Raw genomic sequence first — 14880 nt, 5'->3', positions numbered from 1 at the left:
GTGAGAATGTCAAGGAGATGCATGTTCTTTCAGATACTAAATGGGAAAAAAACAGCAACAATAATACTCTGACCTATCCAAAAATAATCTCCTTCATGAAGTATTATGTTTCCCATCATCAGGAAGACCACTTGGCAGAAAAGGAGCAAAAGTGATTAAGTGATTAGATGTGTTGATTGAACTAGAACATTTAAGTTCCTCTTCAAATCTGAGCATTTGTGGGCCTACAACTCAGCTCCTTAGATTCCTAGCCCCTGATTTTCTACACAGTTGATCTTGACCAACTAATATCATTCTCTAGAAATTTAGAGTATGATATTTATTCTCCAAATCACAGATACATAATCACATCAACCCCAAATTCAGAGAAGAATTATACATGAAGTATGAGACTGAAGAAGATGCCTTTTTACTTTTCTCTAGCAACCTTGCCCAGTCATTTTATATATCAACACTATATTTGCAAAGCAGAACAGTCCATTTGAATCCCATTTTTTAAAGTAGTATAATAAGCCAGAAAGGAAAAACAACATGATCTCACTTATTAGTGATTCCACTAATAAGACTGGAAGCAAGAGTCTTGATTTGAGAATTTCTAAAGACTGCCATTTCTGCCACCATGATGTGCAACCAAAGAATATTAGGTACAGTAGATACAATTCTAAGAACCAGTTTAAGCAAGGGCTGAAATAATCATTAAATCCCAAATTACAAAGGTAAGGTAAGGTGAGAAATTTCTTTCTGTTATCAAGAAAGTCCAGAAACAATCAAAGAAGAAACATAACCAAGAAGACTTTTTTCTTTATTATACTTTTCAAATGAAAATATACATTGCAAACACTTAAAAACAGCATTTTACTTATTCTACAATCTCTTCCCCAACCCAATATGTCCTAATCACTATGATATAGCAACCATAACATTACATCAACACAATTTGTGTGTGTGTGTGTGTGTGTGTGTGTGTGTGTGCGTGGTAATGGGGAATGAACCCAGGGACATTCTACCTCCAAGTTATATTTCTCAATCTTTTTTTTTAAATTTTGAAACAAGATCTCAGTAAATTGTAGAGTATATCATTAAGTTTCTGAGGCTAATTACAAACCTGCAATTTTCCAGTCTCAGCATACCAAGTACTGGGATTATAAGCATGTACCACCATGCCCAGCTAACACAATTTTATTTTCATTATTATTTGTAGAAGTAAAAGATATAAATTATTCAATGCCTTATAAGCAAATGTGAAGGACCAATTTTCCATTTTTTGTCCCTTCCTTCTGCAGAAAGAATGCCTAGTTCTTTTGAAAAAAAGGGCTATATCCTTCATCAACAAAATAGATGGAGATATGTTTATATTCTTTTATAGTTATAGATTGAATCTTTCTTCCCAAAGATTCCAAATCAAAATTCTTTGCAGGAATTTGGAGATAAAACCAAATATCCAGGAGTTTATAGGTAATATAGACTCTGCTGTAGAGCAACAGGTCATTTCCTGTACCTTACAGGAAAGCTTTGAGTGTCCGAACAAGTGTCCACGAACTACACTTTCCATCCGTAAATTAGCATTTCCCTCTTCTATTACTAACTGTGATTAATTAGGTCAACTGAAAACAGAAGTGTGCTTCTCTTTTTCTTCTTTCTTTCCTTCCTTCCTTCCTTCCTCCCTTCCCCTCCTCTCCCCTCCCCTCCCCTCCCCTCCCCTCCCCTTCCCTTCCCTTCCCTTCTCTTCCTTGCAGTACTAGGGATTGAAGCTGGGAGCTTTCCACCTCTAAGCTATATCCCCAGCCTAATTTTATTTTATTTTTTATACTGAAATAGAGTTTCGCTAAGTTGCTGGGACTGGTCTCAAACTGAGATTCTCCTGTCTCAGTCCCCCCAAGTACTGGGATTACAGGTCTGTGTCACCACAGTCAGCATGCATCATCTACTAGATTTCTTTCTAGAGAATATTTTATCAATTAATATCCTAGTGAAAGCCTCTGAAATAAAGATAACTTTGATCAATGTACCTGTTGCCAAAAAAAATAAACCAGGGTATATATAGGAGTATTCATTCATATCCTCAGACTCAAAGGCTTCTGTGATAAAGGAAATGGTACTAGATCCTGCTCTTTTTCTGGATGCTGAGGGAGAATCAAGGGAAACTTTGCATAATTATAGATACCCTCTTCCTTATCCCTAGAAGACCTGGTATTCAGGACAACTGATAAGCAAAAGACATAACAGTTTACCTGTTGTTGCTGTTGCTGTGAGATCCTGAGTCTTAGGTTGTGAATTACCAAACCAGGACCATATCCAGCTACTTTGCTGCTGAGCTGCTGCGTGGCTGTTTGAGTGCTCAGTTGAGGTAACTGGATCAATTACGAAAACATTATTTAGTAAGGCTTTCTCTATAAAACCTAGTCTCCATTCCACCTATGTGTAATACCTGCATCTGTTATAGAATAAAGATTGAAAAGGTCTGGTTTTATCCTTCCAGCCTCCCAACATTCCCCAGAATCTTAGGAGAATATCAGAAATGCAAATGGGTATGAGTATGAACTCAATGCTTCTCAGTCTTCAGATTGAAGCCTATGAAGTCATGATCAGAGAAAAATGAAGTAGCATCTTAATACTGTGATCTAAAGAGCTTGGCTCTTTTCTTGATGGGGTGATTCAGTCATGAACTGACGGTCTTTAACACAGCAGAACATAATTGCTTTCATTCAGAGTATTTGGGGGAACACTTTGGAAATGGTATATCTTTGGGGTCTGTCTAGCTTGTGACAAGAACTGGTATTTCAAGTTCCATGGACATGCATCAAATTTAAGTCAAACTATATACTTGAGCAAGCACTTTACAAAGGGTGTGCGCTCAATATGTTGAAATCAGAAAGTGCTTTCACAAGTATCCATCTATCACTTTCTGTCACTTTTTACTCTAATTCAGTATGTGTTTCCAGAAAAGAAGCAAAACTGCTGAAATGAAAGAAAATTTTGATTCATATTAGAGGAAGGATAATAGTAACATTTTGTAATTTAAAAACCTCTCATTTGACTCTCAGGTGGGACTTGAGTCCAGAATGAAAATGGAAACAAAATGGACAAAAATCAATCAGCAGGATCAATATCAAAACCAGCTGAGTTTGTTTAAAACTACATTTTAGGTCATAAACTCACTTGAAACTTAGGTGACAGTTATCACCTCTCCACTCATAAAAGTGACCCTAAACACAAACACTCTCAAATTTTTGCACATTGTTTTGGCTGATTCTCAGACATCTTACAGAATCTACTAAAAGTGTATGGACCCCAGATAAAAACTTTGACATTGTACAAACCAAATGCCAATAACAGGAAGAATGCATTAGTTCAGAATGGACAACAGACAGGAATCAATTTCACCCATGATGCCCCCAGTAAATCTGAGCACCCCTGTCCATAGACACCCCATTCCCACTTCAGAAACTTTATTAAAGATGCTTTGTTCCTGCCACTCTTCCCCTACAGTCCACTAGGGAAAAAAATAGCACACCAGGAAATAAACATACAACAGCAAGATAGAAATAAGCATTATTTCTGTCTTCTTGAAAGGAGTCCAATAAGAAAGGAAAGTGAAAAAAAGCTACAGCATAGCCTGCAGCTTCCAATTTGCCCCACCCTGATAGGCCTTGCCAGACCAAAAATGAAGAAAGAAATATTCATTTGACACCCAGAAGACAAGGAACTAGAGCATTCCAAAGCAGGAGTCAGCTTCCTGAATTAGTTTAAGTTTTTTAATTCCAGGGAGTTCTAGATCACCAATAGGAAGGGGCTGATGGCCTCCCTCCAGCAGGGATCATCCAAGAACAACACTTATCATAAACAGCCTTCGGGAAGTCCAGACCGATGCAGATGGTTGTTCTTAAAAGCTTTCACTGTTGCCACCCACTAAGGAGCCTTAAGGAAGGAATGAACCAGCCCAGCCAGAGCCGGCTGCTTTTGTGCGCTCAGCCAGCCTCCTCTTGACCTCTGGCCCCACTTGCTTTGGGAAGGGTTTGCAACCCTTCCTCCTCGCTGTGTCCCAATCCTGGTCCAACAGTGATAAGGCCTTGGGAATCTCCTTAATGGACTTACTTAGAAAATAGGATTCTACTCTGGAATTCAGTGCTAACCTTTTCTAGTATGTCATATGCTACTTCAGGTTTCCACCTAGGCTTTCTTTGTTTTGTTTATTTGTTTTTCTTTTCTGATACCCTTCTTTGCATGGATTAATCTACTTGGTGCTCAGTTGACCGTGTTGAATCCTATAGCACTTCAGTAATTCTCTACTTAGCCCTGGGTTTGCACTGGTAGATTAGTCTCTCTCTTCCTTAACTATGGAAAGAAATAGCTAAGTACTCTGTGGGTAAAAGCCTGAATTATGGCCCCTGTTTCAGTGAAGTCTGTTAAGTCCCTTTCCTTGGTATTTAGTTTTGTTTTGTTTTTATGTGGTACTGGGGATTGCACCGAGGGGCATTCTACCTCAGAGCTACATTCCCTAGACCTTTTTTTTTTTTTAATTTTGAAACTGGGTCTCATTAAGTTGCTGAGGGCTTTGCTACATTGCTGAAACTTGCCTCGAGCCTATATCCTCCTGTCTCAGCCTCCCAAATGCTGGGGTTATAGACATGTGTCACCATGCTTGGCTCTTTTCTTTGGTTTTGAAACTAGTATGTTGTATCCATAAAGCGAGGTCCAACTCTGAGCCCCAGTAATGACAGCAAATTGGTCTGGCACAGAGAAGACTCCAAATGTTGGTTGAATTAATGAAAATATCGCTCATCTTTATTTCTTTTCAATGTTTCTTCTTAACGGTACTTACCAATGGATCCCAAGCATAAGAGTACACCTGGCACATAGTAGCTCCTCATCTTATTCTGTGGTAGTGGGAATTGAACTCAGGAACATTCTGCCTCTGAGATTCACCTCTGACCCTTTGAACAGTGTCCCATCAGATTGCTGACAGTCTCTCTAAGATGCTGAAGCTGGCCTTGAACTTATGATACTCCTGACTCATACTCTTAAGTATTGGGATTATAGGCATGTGCCACCATGCCCAGCCCTGTTCTGCTTCTTGCTGAGATCACTAATTAGTATGTTTGCCCACATCTGACCAAACTGCGTGCCCTAATGATAAGCACCTTCAACAGGTTTGTGTTATAGTCAGGGAACTAGCTGGGTGTGGAGGAGGCTGAGGCCAGCCTGGGCAACTTAGTGAGACCCTATCTCAAACTAAAAAATGAAAAGGACGATAGATGTAGCTCAGTGGCACAGAGCTCCTGGGCTCAATCCTCAGTACCAAGAAATAAATAAATCAAGGCAAGAAAACCAAAAAGCAGCAAGCAGATAGCAGCAGCCCTGCCCACTTGGTTTGCAGGAGGCTCTCAAGAAATGTTGTCCAGGAGCCCGCAAACGAAAAGATGGAGTAATACCCAGGGAGCCCACGACCCAGGCCAGCGCGGCCAGGTGAACAGGTCCAATTTCTGAAATGCTTCAAAGAATCCTCTAGGAATGACTGGAATCCCAGGCCTATTCATACCACCCCCCGCAACAAGCTGCAAATAGAAATTTATAACACTGTTGAACAGGTAAGCTTAAATGAAATCAGTATGCTGTCAAGGTTTCCATGGCTTCTGGGTGGCAAAGGGTAGAAAGGGCTCCACCGTGAGTATTCACAAGCCATGATATTTCTGCTGCACCATCCAGGGGCAGATTTCCATTCCCCAGGAGCCAAAGCCAGGAAAAAGAGAAAATCTGCACCATATTAGGAAATCCACCCAAGTCCCAGTTGCTGTATTTAGGTTTGAAAGATCCTCCACAAACGGAGCACAGACGATCTGGAAACCTGGTGAAAACAAACCCTAGAGGAAAGGCAGAGAGAGACGCGGGGAAGGAGGTTAAGAGGAGACCTACGTACTTCCCAAGGGAACGGCAGCCCAGAGACCCCAGCCCAGAGACCCCAGCCCACAGCCATCTAACGCAGCGTTTACATCCTTCCTCTCCTGCGGTCCCAAGCTGTGAATGGCTCACGCGTGCCAGGTCGGCATGATGAAGCTTCCCCAGCAGGGTATAAATTCTGAAGCTGCGATGATCAAAATATTCCCCTAGAATTTTGTGAATTTGTGAATTTTTCTTCCTTGGACCCAAAGCAAAGGAGTTGTTTAAACAATCGCGGTTGATGAATTTAACTGAATAGGATACCATCAATAATTTGAATACGCATCAGGTTAAAATGTGAAGTTAGGCAGGAGAAGGAGCCTGTGGAATGACACGCACACTCTGCAGCCCCCACCGTATGAGAGCATGATATCCATACTGGATAAGAACAAGAAAGAAGCAAGCAACAATGAAAATTGTTTCTCTATCAGACTTGAATCCTCACTATATCCCCAGGGATGATAGAATAAGACGGGGGGGGGGAATGTCTAAACAACTTCCAGTTGGCACTTCTTATCCAAAGTAAGAAAAACAGTTGTAAATGGAAAAAAAAATGGATCTCTAGTAGTCAAGGCATAAGACCACCACTGACAAGCACGACAGCCCACCTCCCCAAATGATGTCACCCACATCGAGTTGTCTAACACTAGAGGAAATCAACACCCGAGTGCGTGTCACTCGTCACTCAGGAAGGCCACAGGTCTTTAGCCAAAGACTTGCTACTGGAAAGCAACAATGACTTGTTCTCCTTACTGGTGGCCGCGGTGTTCTCCGAGCCCCAGGTGCTGTCTCGGTCTGGGGTGGGGTGCACGGTTGGAAGGTGGGTGTGGAAGATGTTGTACCCTCCAGAAGTGCTCCTCTCGCTGGAGGAGCCGCTGCTCATGTCTTCTTCGATGGGGTTGGTGGGGGGGTTGATGTCTTCCTCATGCGTTCGGTATTCTCCTTTCTTGGTATAGCGGGTGCCGTCTCGGTTGACAATAGCTTGGGGAGAGAGAAGGCACTTTCAGAACTTTGTAGCTGATATTTTTTTTTGAGTATAGAAGAGACTGTACATTGTCACATAACAGTGATTGAGAAGCTTATGTTGTGTTAAGAACACTCTCCTATCTCATGGTGAGATACAGTGGCTGGTGCGCAAAGAAAGCACACCTGCCTCTACCCACCAACACCCTGGCAAGAAGGAACCGGAGACCCTGGGGAGTCCTCAGTTTGAATCTGAGATTCGTGTAGTTCTACAGAGTAACCCAGTGACCTTCGGCTTACTCATTCGCAAAGTAATATCCCTTTTGGATGTGCAGGTGTTACCAGTCTCATGGACATTTTGTTAACGAAGTGTTCTGCACATTATTTAAAATAAATATGTGCTCTATCAATGATATTTTTCCCACTTGTTTCCTGACCCTCTTCTGGAGTAGGCATAAATTGTGTTGCTAAATATTCCATTTCCAGGAAGAATTTGAAAAAGCAGACTAATCACCTCCACAAGGAAGACCTAGTTGCAGGTTCCTCAAAAAGTAGATTTTCTTTGTAGGGGTAAATTTGGTCAGTGTAAGCAACCCCCCACTGCTGGCTGGGAAATCAGTGTATCTAAATATTGACAGAGCCTCTACCATCCTGTGTGAAATTCAGCATGGAAATTAACAAGCCCGGATGTACATAAAGATTAAAATCTTTGCTTTAGTCAAACCAATAACCAGAATGGACTAACAGAGAAGAAATATAGATGAATTTATTCATTGTTTTTCCCTCAAAGTATTTGCTGTATCCAAGTCTGGACCATTCACTACACACATGTGCATTTAGCTTAAATTATTTCTGATGAATTGCATTGTTGGGAGGGATGAATATTCCTTTTTCCATCTATCTAACTTGCTTGAGTAGAACTATACATAAAATAAAAATTTCAAAAATTTCCAAAGTCTCAATCACCCTGGTATCTCTGCAGATATAGATCTAATAGAAAAATATTATTGGCTGTTTTAGCTCATTTTTTCTTGTTATAACAATACACTGGAGAGATGTAATTAATAAAGAAAATAAGCTTATTTGGTTCACAGTTTGGGGGCAGGCTAGAAAGTCTCTGGGCATGGTGTCTGGATGTGGTAAGGGGCTTCTTGTGTCATCATGTGTGAGACAGAGCATGCTGGTGGCTCAAGTCTAGCTTCCTCTTCTTACAAAGCCACAAATGCCATCGTAGGGGCCCCCTGCTCACCCCATCTAAACAATTACCCACCAAAGGCCCCACCTTCAAATACCATTAACACAGGAATTTGAGAAATAAATTTCCCACGCATTAACTTTTGGGAGGTATAGTCAAACCATAGCACTGACCAAATTCATATGATTCTGGAGTTTTAAAAAGATCCATGGGAACCAAGGAAATTAGTCATTTACTGAGCATCTCCTCTTGGCCAGGCAGGCATCAGACACATTATGTTTATGTTTGTTAACATGTTATTTATTCTAGGTTGTGCCCATTATATATATGAGAAAACTGAGGCTTGGAAAAAGGAAGGCATTCCTCCAAGATCGCATAGAGGGCGAGGAAATAAGATTTCAAACCAGGCACAATTGACAGAGCTCATGTCCCAGGGTACCATCACCATGGGAAGTCTCCCCTTCCTACTGCAAAGTAAAGGCCAAGGACAATTTCTTAGATAAGAATGGGAAGCTAGAGTTGTAGTACCTGGGAAGAGTCTCATCCCTTACTCCTGCAACCACCGCGCACACACACCACGGCTCTGAGCAAGCAGGGACTAGACTTTCTCAACACTGTGTTTTTCTCCAAAGAAATGTGTCTCAGGCCCAATATGACCAGGTGGTACACGGAGCTATTCCAAAGTTCTGGCTGGGATTTTTTTGTTTGTTTCCTAAGGTACCATATGCATACTTCTGCAGGTAATCAAGATGATGGAGGTGGGCATGGTATACGTAATGTTGAAACACACATCAGGAAGAATGCAGCCTTCAGTTATCTCTCAATACTGCAATTATAGCAAATGAAAAATTTGCATTTGGAGCGAGAACATCCCGATCTCTGTACTTCTTAATCCTTCTTGCATAAGAGAGTATGGATCTGGCTCTCAGCTTTCAGCAGCCAGAGTTAAACACTGTCCTTACATTTAAATTTACTTTTTAGGGTTATCTTCTACTTATGACAAGCGATTCTGATTTTCCATTTGCAGTTCCTTTTAAACAATCATTGTATCTCGAGTAAAAGAAAATGGGACAATGAAAAGGAAATGGTCAAGTAAGGGATAGTGCTATATAGGATGCAGACCGGCCACCAGATTGTGGAAGTGGTTTTCAATGTCTAAAGTTTAAGGAATGGTGCATTCGGGTAAACCGGAGACCAGATTCAAGCCACCGGAGAAAAAAGGGAAAGGCCACTGAATCACAGCCAACCTTCCCTAGCCTTAGGGAAATGACTAAGACTCTCTTCAAGTATTAACCATAGGGTACACCTGATGCCTTTCCCAAGAATGGAAGAACTTCATCAAGATGGAAAGAGATACGTACATATGGTAACTTGTCCTTCAAAGGAGTTGGGCAGGTCTGTGACTGACGTGCAATCTTCTTTATCTATTGGAGCTAGAAGGTAGAAGAAAAAACATGAAAATTCTGAAAGAATACAAGCAAAATCTAGCCTCATTTCTATTAGTTAGAATGGGGTTTTATAATAACTTATCCCAAATAATTTTCTTTTCCTGAAACTTGGTAGATTAAGTCTTCTAGGAACGTCTTGGCCTTTTATGATGAATGTTTTTTCTATTTTTGTTTATCTTTGTAAGTGCCTGGACACTCACTACCCCCACCCCAACAACTTCATTCATGTCTGGTGGGAACAGAGAAGCACTTGACAAATATTTGTTGAATGAATTTAAAAAATACCAATTCAATTTCCTAAGGGTCTATTCTCCTAGTAAGCACACGTAAGATGCTTACCCCCATGCCATGGTCTAAAAATACAAACAGGTCAAGAAATACGTAAAGTAATTCTGGTGTGCTGCAAGAAATAAATAAAGGAAGATACAGACACAAATGCTCATTGATTCTCTTGCAGAGGGATTGAGCCCAGGAGTATTCTGCCTCTGAGCTACACCCCAGCCCTATTTTATTTTTTACTATGAAGTAAGGTCTCATTAAGTTACCGAGGGCTTTGTTGAGGTGGCAAGGCTGGCCTCAAATCTGCAATCCTCCTGTCTCAGCCTCCCAGGTATGAGGATTATAGGTAACTGCCATCATGCTTGGCTCACTTTTTTAAGCATTAACTCAGCACTTCTATAAGGGAAAAAAGATGAGGCTGGAGGAAGATGAGCACCTTTCTGTTTCTGATACTGAGGAATTTACAAGATCATGAGGGAAAATAACAACTGATATTGCTTTAGCTTTTTACAGTCTTCAGAAAGTTCTCCAAAATTATTGTATTTGAAAATAAGGACATATGGCACAACTTGGAGGATGTGGGGATTCATACCTACCCTGTTTGTCTTGGGGCTGCCACCAGAGAATGACCCAACCTATTAGAGCTTCTAATGTTTGTATCCTGCACATACCCAGAAACAAGACTTGAAGTATGTCTTCTTAATGTCAGGGATGCAGCATTCTCCCCAAATTTAAGCACAACCACAGGTAAGAGTAGCACACTGGGAATTCCAGGAGGTAAGTTGTAATGGTGTGGGGCATGTCAAGAACCCTAAGACAGGCCGGGCGTGGTGGCACACGCTAGTAATGCCAGCACTTGGAGGTGGAGACCAGAGGATCGCAGTTCACGGTTTGTGAACAGCCTCAGCTACTTAGTAAGGCCCTTGCAACTTAGTGAGACCCTGTTTCAAAAAAATAAAAATGACTAAAAATAGGGCTGGGGGTGTACCTCAGAGGTACAATGCCCCTAGGTTCCACCCCCAGTACTGCAAAAAATATAAAACCACTAAGACAATTTTGTGACTGATGATAGCTATGTGTTTACATGGGCCCCTTCATGCTCCATTTCCCTCAAACCTTTATAAAGGACATCAAATCGAGCAAGTATACGAAGATAGATAGTGACCCAAATGTGCAATTAACATTTTCATGCTCCTGTGTCAGAGCATGAGGCCTCATTAGACAGCCTTTCCTATGGTTTAATGAGGTCTGCATAGAGGAGAGAACTAGTCTGCTGGGGTGTCCCTGAGCCCAAGGATTTGATAGAGATAACTAAGGTGGACTTCCTGGGGTGGGGTTAGGGCTGTATTCTCAGAAAGCTTGGCTCCGTGGCACCAAATGGCCAAGGTAAACATTCATTGTTCAGTCTAGCCACTTGCCTCTGAGTACCACATAAAATGGCACCTTCCGATGGATTGGTACATTTTAGGTACCCCATAAATATGCTCCAACAGTTGCTGAGTAAATAAGCAGCTGGATAAATAAGTGAATGTATAATCTGCCCTATAGTTTGACCTTCAGAAGAGAATGAGGCATCTTACTGAAAATGACCTAAAACAATATACTTGAATGAGTCAGTTCTCTATGTCCTTCACACAGAAATCTCCAGATTCATGTTTGGCCTTTACCACTGAAAAATAAGGCAGTAAAACATCACAGAGCCTTGGCATCACAGAGCCTTGGCATCACAGAGCCTTGGCATTGGCTGTATTTTTTTAAATTTGTAAGCCATAGAAATACTACTAAAATATTAAGCTTACAGAAGCTATTTGCTAAGACCAGCTGCTTTGGTTCCTGTAGCCAGTTTATGACTGATCCCAAACGGGGACTTGGCCGCCTGTTTGCAATACTCAGCGCAGGTACACCCAAGAGTCTTTCCAATGAAATCCTTTGCATGGAACTGAAGGTATCAGGATCTTTAGGTTACTTAATATGCCATCATCTGATTCTACAACAAGATGTTTAGAATCTACTTATCCTTAGCCACATTTATCCCCTTGTCTAGTGTGTGTGTGTGTGTGTAAACATATATCTTTATAATATATGTTATATTCTTTATATGTTAATATTATCTATAATATATAATTATACATATTATATATAAAATATATAAAACATATAAAATATGTTAACATTATATATATGTGCTATATGTTTTATATAACATATATATGTGTGTATATATGTATGTATGTATATTTGTCTCATTGCATCAACTACAGTGTTAATTCCTTTAGAAATTACTGCCTCTGGTTCTTTCTTATCCCCATTCTGCCAAGCATAGTACTGAGCACATATATTTAATTAATAAATATTCTTTCATTTATTTATTTATTATTTATTAATTTCTCTCTCACTCTGTGTGTGTGTGTGTTGCTGAGATTTGAACCCAGGGGCATTCTACATCCAAGATACACCCAACCCAAGTTTTTTGAGGGGGAAACAGGGTCTCATTAAGTTGTTGAGAGTCTCAGTAAGTTGCTGAGGCTGGCTTCGAGCCTGGGACTCTCATGTCTCAGCCTCCCAACTACTGGGATTAAAGGCCTGAGCTGCCATGCCTGGCTTAAATATTCTCAGTAAATGAAAAGAAAACTTGTAAAAGAAGCCTATCAACATTGAGTCATTCAGAAAAAGAAAGCTGAGCCAGAAAAGAAAACCATCTCTTCTAACTTCACTACTTTAACACAGCCATTTGGGTATGAAATATACCCCTGGTATTTCTCAAGCATTTCAACTGAACTACCAGCCCCCTCCCTATAGAAGAGAAAGTTAATCAATGCTGTTGACTCCTTCTCCAGGGATGGACCCAATCTCACAAGCAAAATGAAAGGAGGGAGAAAGCCTCATCCTTGCCTGTCTGGATGGCCTCAATTCCAGGCCATAAAACAGAGTGAACTTCTGCCTTTCTGAGTTCAAGCTCTCAAAACCTTAACTCCAAGTGACACTAACTCGTAAAACAGGAGAGATGATGTGGGACCACAGCTACATGATTTACTGCATACATTCCCTGGACAAGATTCAGCAGGAGAAGAGGCACGCCGTACCAAGTGTGGTGAGCCTGCAGCCTCACACCAGCCCTTTGCCACTCAACCGATCCCACAGTCTCTGCCCTTTCTCAGCCAGATGGAGCAAGATAGACCTCATGTTACTCTGGGTCTGCTGTTTTGTGGTCTTGAGCATTATAATATCAGATCATATGCTGTTTAGCCTCAGTTGGACTCTCCTTCTGATCAAACTGCACTTGTTTTCTTTGCCCCTATAACAGAGAGGAATAAGCATTCCAAATTCTTTGTCTCGCTGGACTCGCTAGGTCACTGACTTCAGCTGCTTCATTTTGACCTGCCAGTGTGATATTCTCCCTTTCTCCTAAACTCTAGACCATCTGACTTCCTGCTCTGATCCTTACTGCACACATCACCGGGGGTGGGTGGTGCAGCCTAAAGCCACCAATGTGATCGCAAAGGGATCACAATGTCTTTGATGTCCCTTCCTGAGCTTAAAAATCCATGCAAACTAATGCATGTGTATCTATGTTCATAGCTGCACAATTCACCATAGCCAAACTATGGAACCAGCCAAGATGTCCATCAACAGATGAATGGATCACAAAAACGGATTACTGTGGGATATGTACACAATGGAATTTTACTCAGCCATAAAAAAAATACAATTGCGGTATTATCAGGGAAATGGATGGATCTTGAGGACATTATGCTAAGCGAGATTAGTCAGTCACAAAAAGCAAGGAATCGGATGCTTTCCCTAATATGTGAAAGCTAGGGTGAATGGGGTCATAGAAGGAACTCCAGGTGAAAAAAGAGATCCTACAGAGGAGCAAATAAGGCAACCTAACTGTGGGGATGGGAGGAGGGAGAGGGAAACACTTTAAAGCACATGATATACTTATTCATATCAAAGTCAACCACTAAACCAAGCATGGGAGGGAGTGAAGTGGGGACTGGGTGGGGACTGGCTGGGCGATGTGTGCATTTATTCCTATACAAGTTTCTTACCCCCATTATGATGTATAAATACAATGTACAAATAAAAAAATTTTTAAAAATCCATGCAAACTTTACATTCTATCACCATATATAGTAGCAGTGATGATTTCGTGTGGATAATGCCTCAAGTTACTTTCCATCTAATTTAGCACCCACCTCCCATGTCTAAGGAAAACCGACACCCCTGGAAGATGTGTCAGGTTCACCTTGATGCATCATGGTTTCCTTTTACACAGCTTCAGACCTTCGGGGGAACAGAGACTCAGTTTGAGACATGAGATTTTTTATTGATGGTATTTTAAAAATTGACATTTATGAGTTTGATTCTTCTCAAAAGACCCTGAAGATTCATGATACATAGGCTTCCTTCATTTTGCTATGGCACAAATTAGACTCCTAATCATGAATTTCTAGGCCAGTGATTGGAAGAAAATCTCACATGCTGGGAGGGAGCCTGAAAAGTAGCCCAGCACCTACACCTTCATTCAGCTTTCTTATTCTCTCCTGTGGTGTGTGTGTGTGTGTTTGTGTGTGTGTGTGTGTGTGTGAGTGTGTGTAGTACTAGAGATTTAACCTAAAGACAATCTACCTTTAAGCTACACCCCTCAACCCAATTTTATTTCTTATTTGGAAACAGCGTCTCTCTAAGTTGATGAGAGTCTCACTACTTACTGAGGCTGTCCTCGAACCTGTGATCCTCCAGTCACAGCCTCCCAAGTACTGGAACTATAAGCATGTGCCACCACACCTGGCTCAGCTTTCTTATTCTCTAGTTGTATCAATGGTTAAGTAAAGGGACATTCAAGAAGATTTATTATATATCATCCTAGCCTTTTCTGCAGCCCCATATGTAATAAATACTCTCAAGTAGACCATTTGGCTCTGCCCTAAAACTATCACTAGGCTCATATCACTCCCTACTCAAAATCTGCAGTGACTTCCCAGACACTGAGAAAAAGTCACCCTGCCTGATCTGGCCCTGCTTACCTCTTGGCCTGCACTCTCCAGCACTAGA

General features: G+C 41.1%; 1 protein-coding gene across 2 annotated transcripts in view; it reads right to left on the bottom strand.

Moving 5' to 3' along the window:
- The window catches only part of CD44 (CD44 molecule (IN blood group)), a gene marked incomplete at both ends in the record, with an annotated part of 86329 nt that overhangs the window by 31457 nt on the left and 39992 nt on the right, over positions 1-14880 (bottom strand). For both annotated transcript variants that reach the window (XM_080689440.1, XM_080689441.1), the window contains 2 exons: positions 6691-6918; positions 9457-9528. In XM_080689440.1, coding sequence (XP_080545566.1) covers positions 6691-6918; positions 9457-9528 — 300 coding nt within the window. The remainder of the gene's footprint in view (positions 1-6690; positions 6919-9456; positions 9529-14880) is intronic.

This window comes from Muscardinus avellanarius (genome assembly GCF_963383645.1).
Source record: "Muscardinus avellanarius genome assembly, chromosome: 1".
NCBI lineage: Eukaryota > Metazoa > Chordata > Mammalia > Rodentia > Gliridae > Muscardinus > Muscardinus avellanarius.
Note: the sequence above shows the minus strand (reverse complement) of the source record. Positions and strands in the feature narration are given on the sequence as shown.